This window comes from Arachis duranensis, chromosome 8, assembly GCF_000817695.3.
Source record: "Arachis duranensis cultivar V14167 chromosome 8, aradu.V14167.gnm2.J7QH, whole genome shotgun sequence".
NCBI lineage: Eukaryota > Viridiplantae > Streptophyta > Magnoliopsida > Fabales > Fabaceae > Arachis > Arachis duranensis.
Genome location: NC_029779.3, coordinates 12,320,717 through 12,328,620, shown reverse-complemented (window position 1 = coordinate 12,328,620; position 7,904 = coordinate 12,320,717). Strand labels below are relative to the sequence as shown.

The window sequence follows — 7,904 nt, the reverse complement described above, 5'->3', positions numbered from 1 at the left end:
AAATAAAATAAAATTAATGTATAAAAAGACAATTTTATAACGTTTTGTAATGTTGAAGATGATTTTAATAACTAAAAAGGTCGAGAACGAATTTAATTTTTACCCCAAACTTTAAGAACGAAAACAGTAGTTAACCCTTTATATATATTATGCAAAAATCATTAAATATAACACTCTAAAATCTATCGTGCAAACGGCTCCTCAAGTTTCCAATAGACACTAGAAGAAATAAGCTTTGGTGTGACAACTAAAAGTTTTATCTCTTAGCGAGAACTGAGTACTTATTAAATAATCTGTGAGACGTTTACTTTTGAGTGATGAACATACTTGAACTATGGAGACAAATCATTTAAGATGCAGAAAACATTATCTTTATTCTTTCATCACATCTAACATATATTTATTTACAACGTAATTACAGCATATAATTTGTTCTATTGATTCTATTTTATTTTAAAATTATTATATAATAGTACAGATTAATTTCTGAATTAATTAGACTTTTTTTTCTTTCAAAATAAATTAATTTTAATATTGTTTATATAAAGTTTTTTTTTTAAATAATTTAAGTAAAGATCCAATTTGATTTTTGTTCATTTTCATTAAGGATAAGGTAATTTTTATTAAAAAAAAGAGACATTTTGACCTTTTTATTTTAGAATAATATGACATATCTGTTAAAAAAATTCGTTAAATAGTAGTGGTAATCACTTTTGGAGGGGTTATTTGTATTTTGTGGAGGTTTTAAACTTCTACAAAAAATTTTTAACAATATAATCAATTATGACTATTACTATCATCACTTTTTTCCTCTTCATCATTATCACTTCTACCTTTACTATTTTTAATTGTGTAATTATATTTTTTACCGTTATCATCACCAATATCAATATTATCAACATTAATGTTCTCTTATTTTATTTCTTGTTTAATGTTATTTTTTTCAAAATATTCATATTGCAATTACCTTTTTTCTTGTAACATCATTTTTCTTGTAATATTATTTTTAACAATAGTCTTTCTCCACTTAATCATCACCGGTAAAAGAATTTTGCAAAAAAAAAATTATTAATAGTTTGTGAAAATTTAATAATTCACAAATTACAAATAAAACTATTAAAAAATTAATTTTATTACTATTTAACGAATTTTTTAATATAAAAAATCATATTATTTTAAAATAAAAAATTGAGGGACAAAATATCTTTTTTTATACAAAAATTATCTTGTCTTTTGTGAAAATAAACAACAACCCAGTTGGTTGCTTTTTCAAAATAATTCCGGGTAAGTGATAATCAAAGAGGATTTTTTCTGGTATGATAAAAATGGAAATGTTTTTTTTTGTTTTCACAATATTTCTCGGCCAAAAAGTCAAGGATTAATATATCATATATTGAAATTTTATTTAAGAGTTTATTGTTAACCAATAAATTATTATATGTATAAAGTAAAACTTAAATTTTTAATATTTATTTAAATAGACTAACAAACTAATCAGTACACTACCTAACTTGATTAAAATAGAAATGAACTTGATTCAAACATTTTTCTTTTTCGTTTTTTTCTGTTTTTGGTCAGGTATTCAAACATTTTTCTAAGAGGACTGTCAACTGTATCATTATTTAATGGGCTTTAGCTTTGGTCTTTTAAGTTTTTACGAACCTCAACAAATATCCATATCAAATGTCTACTGTGGATGCTATAAATGGACCTTTTTTTGACATGTATCTTCTCCGGACACACAAACCAAAAAACATTCTATTCTTTTTCTGTCTCGTGTAGTCGTGTATTCCTTTTCCAACAAAGATTTTTCATTTATTTTTCGTTTTTTCTTTATGTGCTTATATTTATAATTTAGGTTATATTTAATTACGTAATTATGGGGGCTTTGTAGCAAATCTAAGACAAGGCCACGCTACTCAAGCAGTATTACGGAGAGTTTTCTATGAACTCCAAATGGCTTGAGATCTAGGATGAAAAGAGTGATGGTTGGAAATGGACTCTAAGTCTCTAAGGCAACTTATGATGGAATCCATAAAGCTAGGCTAGTTAGCAAAGAACAATTTAAAGAGTTAAATCTTAAAGTGGTTTTTGAACTTGCAATCAAGTCTCGAATTTGTCCTTAAACTTAAAATTGTCCCAAATTTATTCTTAAACTTAACAACGGTCGTTCCAAAAAAATTTTCGCCGACGGATTGATGACGTAGTTAGATGGAGACTACGCCAGACTTGTAAACGTCATCGTTTCCTTTATGAAGCTGAAGGTAAAAGTGAATTTAGAAAAATCCTTACGTTTCCGCCCTCTCTTTGTCTTTCTCTCCCCAAATTTCACCATAGCGAACTCCCTCTCTCCTCGAGAGCACCACGTCTATGGTAGGCGACCAGCATGAAAGCGGAAAAAGGCAGAGCGAACGGTCAAATTTTGAATCTTTCTTAATAAACTGTTCAGATAATTGATGATCACAAGGTTCTCGACATTTCCAAGGTGTCAAAAGGGAGAGAAGGTAGCTTAGCAATGGCGAGGAGGCCAGCAACACGGCACCAGTGGCCGGTGGGAGAGAACTTGGGACGACAGGATGGGAGTATGTCGGGCGAGATCCAGTGCTCTTGTTGAAGAGGGGTCGATTTTGGGAGTGACAAGGTGACAACGATGGAGTGAAAATGACGTCATTTCAGTTGTATTTGAGGGACCAGAAAAGAAATGACGACGTTTACAAATTCAGTGTAGTTTCCGTCCAATCACGTCATCAATTTATCGCCGGAAAATGCCTTAGGGATGACCGTTGTTAAATTCAAAGATAAATTTTGGATAATTTTAAATTCAAGAACGAGTTCGAGACTCGATTGCAAATTCAGAGATTACTTTAATATTTAACTCCAATTTGAAACACCCACCTAATTTTACATTCCTATATATCACTCCCAAAGATCTAAATAGTTTGCTAGATGATGATGTAAATTGGTTAGCCATATCCCGTATGATTTCAGGTTGTGTAATTTTCTTTTTTCCGACTTAAACCCCGTTCGAATACATAAAAAATATATATATAAACATAAACACACGGCGAAAGCTAGTGCACTCCGGATAAAGTAGGAAGTGCAACACTCTTTAAAAGTTAACCTATTATCAAAAGTGATAAGGTAAATTAAATTTATTTATTATTGTTATTATTTTTTTTTGTTATGGGATGAACAAACAAACTGACACTGACAAAAAAAACTAATTCGCTCCTTTAACAGAGGACTATCTTTACACCAAAAAAATACTCAGAAAAATTTAATAGAATTCCTCCATTATTCTGTTATTGTTGATGTGATGTCTTCAAGTATTTTCACTGTTTTGTTTACTAGCAGGTGTTTTTACTATTGTTCTGTATAGCCATAGATTTTGACGCTCTTGAATCCACTCAATTCCACCTCTACCATAAATGGACCTTCAAAGCCGAAAAAATTGCTGCCATAAAAAAGGAAGACGCTGTCTGTCGCTGCTGCTAGTTGGCTAACTCCAAACTGATTCTGTAGAAGAACCGGTCTCCATGAAGGCGCCATGATTCTCAAATGATAACGCAATTAAAGCACAAAATACATGACAGTTATAATAAGTCTATTATCTTTTATTTCAAATTATCCTCAACTTGTACGTAATAGAATGAAAAATTAAAATATAATTTATTTAAACAATTATTTGTATTATTTTTTATTAATTTATTCAAAAAATAATTAAATTTTAAAACTAATTGGTATAAAATATTACAGATATAAAACTAAGAAAAATTTTTATTTGTATAAGAATGAGCCTAATAAATAATTATTCTATTTAAATATAATTAAGAGTATTTCTTTCTTTGTCAACAGGTTATAATTCAAATGACATAGGGTGTGTTTGGATTTGCGTTGGAGAAGAGAAAAGCGCGTTTGAGCTTCTTGAACGCTTCATCTTTGTGTTTGGCAACATTTTTATCCAATGACATATTTCAATAAAAAAAATTGTTAATAAAAAATTATATGAATTTTTGCTTCGCACAAAATAAAATTATTATATGTTTGTTTGCTTTTTATGTTATATATATGATTTTTTTAATTAAATTAATATAATACAAAATCTTTTATTATTCTATTCATATTTAATGTTTTAATTTTGTTTCTCACAAAATAAAATTATATATATATATAACACAAAATTTTTTATCATTGTGTTTATATTTAATATTATAATTTTATTTCACATAAAACAAAATTTACTTAAATTTTAATATTATATACATAAAATATATATATATATATATAACACAATTTTTTATCATTGTATTTATATTCAATATTATAATTTTATTTCACACAAAATAAAATTTATTTAAATTTTAATATTATTTAAATTTATTTTAGATTTAGTACATAAATTTTTAATTTATTTTTTTATGTATTATTTATTTTAATTCTAAAGTCCAATAATTTTTTTACAAATATATTATTTTTAATATTTATATACTATTTTTTTATTTTGAATTTCAGTCCAATATCTGAAATTTATAAAAAAATTCTAAAACTTGTAAAAAATAATTAACCTGATTAACAGGTTACCTTTTTAAATCCAGACCATTCAAATAAAATATAACAAATGAAGAGTTTAGATTTAACGAATTCACAAGGTGTGCAGCACTCCATACTTAGTAAGGAGCTTTTAAGAATGAGCCTAAACACAGACACTAAGGTAGCGTTTGTTTTCAGGTACTGAGACAGAGACTGAGAGACTGAGACTTAGTATCGTGTTTGTTAGTTCAGAGACTAGTACTAAAATTTCTGTCTCTGTCTCTAAAATTTCAGTATTTCAGTACCTCCAAAAAGTAGGGACACAGGAGACTGAAATTTTTAGAGATGGAGACTGAAACTTTAATAACATTTTATACCTAAAATACTTTCATTTCAATTAATTAATTCCAATTTTACCCTTTGTGCAAATTAAATTAGAGTTTCATTCTTGTTTCAATTCCTGTCTCCCATTTTGCACCAAACAGAATACTGAGATTTGTTTCAATCCCTGTCTCTTAGTCTCAGTCTTTCAGTCTCAGTCTTTCTGTCTCTGTCTCTCCACCAAAAGCTACCTAAAAGACATAAACACAATAATATATATAAAAAAAAGCCTGTTTGGTAACTAAACATATGATAGTACATACAAATCACAACTATATTAAAATGACAACATTACTCTTATAACAAACTACCGCCACTTCACCATAACAACCCCAAACACCACCATAAAACAACTCTTAATAAAAATTTCAATCCAATAAAACAATACAAGATTATTCTAACAAACATTAATCAAAGATAAAAATACACAATTTAAAAAAGGAAAAAAAAAAAACAAAACAGATCTCGCAAAAATGGTGGTGGTGAATCTAGCAAAGGCTACAAAGGGTAAATGAAAGAGAGACCAAAGAAGCGGCAAAAAATAGCAGCTACCAAAAAGACACGACAACAGAGGTGAAGGCTGGGGAAGAGGCAGGAGGGAAGGATGAAAGTGGTGGGAGACTGGGAGTGATGGAGAGAAAGAACAGAAAAGTTGTAGGGCTTATTGTATGAATGGCAAAATAACGGTAGAAGTGTCAAAATCTTTGAAAGGATATTAAATACATATATTTATGTCTTAACAAATCATGAGTAAGTGCGTACTACTATGTCCATATGAAAATGACAGTATCCAAACTGCCAAACTAAACTATCTCCAAACCCAATCTCATGTTCCAGGAAAAAAAAATTTAAATAACAAGAAACTCTACCACTTTCTTAATCCATTCCACATCTTCCTTTCTCCACAAAGCATTCTTTATGACAAACATCCCGTTAGACACAGTACTGGTATTAAGAAACGAATAATGAATAGTTTATTACAATGACATAAAATAGACTACATCTTCTAGTCCAAGATCAATTAACTCAGATAAATTATAATATAGCCAAGGTCCATTATCATACATATATATATCATCATAAAATGAAAATTTTGAGATAACAATCCATCTCTATCAAGATTGAATTAAATAAACATCATCATCATCATCAATCAGGGAAAACTCAAATCCGCAAATCAGAGATTGATAAACATTACAGGACACATACTAGATTTGCTAAAAGTGAACTATATAAATAAATTAATTCTCATTATCAAACTCCTGGTATTGCTTGAGGATCTCGGCACAACCAGCAGCAACATCTTCGGTCATGAATCCCATGGCATTGGCGAACCTGGTGTCGGAGGCAATGCCGTTTTGGCGTGTAAGGGCAACACGTGCCTGTTCGCGCCCTGGGGTCACCACCTTGCATCGGTGGTGAGGGCTGCTCACGAGCTTGGCGTCACAGATTTGGTCGGCGTGGTCCTCCTCGACGTAGATGGTGTATGATCCAGTTGAGTCTGTCCTTCCCTTCTTTGTGTACACAACTTCAGTTCCGGTTTTGTCCATGCATTCAACCACAACCTCAGCACCTGTCCCAGATCAAAGACACAACCATTGAACACAAAGTTTGTTAAGTTACAAAAGCACACAATAATCAATGCTAAATTATGTCAAATTCAATCAACCTTAAAGGTTAGCTGAACGGGTCAAGGTTTCAACTCCAGTTTTGCTTGCATTTTAGGTTTTTTTACATTTATTGAAAAAGACTTTGGTGCAAGAAATTTAACTCATGATACATGTGGGACTCGCCCAATAACAACATACAAAAATACTATTTCTACATCAAAATCAACCACTAAAATCAGTCACTAATGTATTTGTGTATAAATACATATGTAGTTTAATTTATTTTTAATGTGTATTTGTATTTCAGTATGTATTTTATAATGGTAGCTGATTTTGATATTCACATAACATAACTCAGATCATTAAACTTAAGAACAAGCTATCGAATCGAACTAAGTCAAATCAAATAGTCAATAATGATTTAAAAATAATTGAAATAAGGAAGAAATATAAAATAGCTGATCCTAGTGACAACACCCGTCACCATTTTTTTTATGCTCAAGACATCCATGATCCATCAAGAGCAGCCACTTTAACAACTTTTTAATTTGAGAGTCATTTTAAAAAAATATTATTAGATCCAGCAAAATGTATAATGAATTGACCAGACAATAAACTGGAATAATAGGAATGTTAGCCCAGATCTGTGAGCCTAGAAATGCAAGCGGCTAAAAGTTCTTCCAAATGAACAACATTTAATTTTTCCCTTGGTCTAAAGTAAGATCTCACTATTGAAATTACAATTTTACTTAATGAGAAGTTGATAAGAGTGAAGAGGAAACAGATCTGAGATAATAGTGGTATAGTAGCTAATAGCAGCACTGAAGCTAAGAAATAGGGTTTACCAGCAATGTAGGTGGTGGCAGAGGTCTCAAAACCAGCACGGCAAGGGTCACAGTACACACGGCCCTGCACGCAGAAGGGGTTCTTTGCTGGGCGGATGGCTGCAACCATCGCCGGAAGAACACACAAGAACATAAGAAGCGCAACCTTGGTGGCCATAACTAACTCTGTTACTCTGATCTCTCACAAACAAGAAGCAAAAGTGAAAGAATGTATGGCAATGAATGGATGGACGAGCAGGGGGTTCAATAAAAGGGTTGAGACAGAGAGGATAGGCCAGTGCGGAACCAGAAATGGTAAAGAAAAAAAGAAAAGCGCGTGGGACTGGTTTGCCTGCGCTGGGGTACATGGTAACCAAATGTGGTCCCTCAATGGTGATCTGACACGTCATCGTGATGAATTCGTTGCGTTTACGTGGAAGGGAGAGCGACCGCGGGTGCAGAGGAGTGGGAGAGTATGATAGTGTAGGGGAAGACAACAGTGGCGGTGTTTAGTGGGTGTAATATTTGTAATGCAGCTGGCGCTCGCTGTCGGTGGATT

General features: G+C 31.2%; 1 protein-coding gene across 1 annotated transcript; it reads right to left on the bottom strand.

Annotated features, from left to right (window-relative positions):
• Positions 1-5,915: 5,915 nt before the first annotated feature.
• Positions 5,916-7,644, bottom strand: LOC107460825 (protein DOWNSTREAM OF FLC). Its single transcript, XM_016079236.3, has 2 exons — positions 7,367-7,644; positions 5,916-6,484 (listed from the first exon to the last, which is right to left on the bottom strand). The coding sequence occupies exons 1-2, from the start codon at positions 7,521-7,523 to the stop codon at positions 6,153-6,155; spliced, it is 489 nt and encodes a 162-aa protein (XP_015934722.1). The 5' UTR covers positions 7,524-7,644; the 3' UTR covers positions 5,916-6,152.
• Between the last annotated feature and the right edge of the window lie 260 nt (positions 7,645-7,904).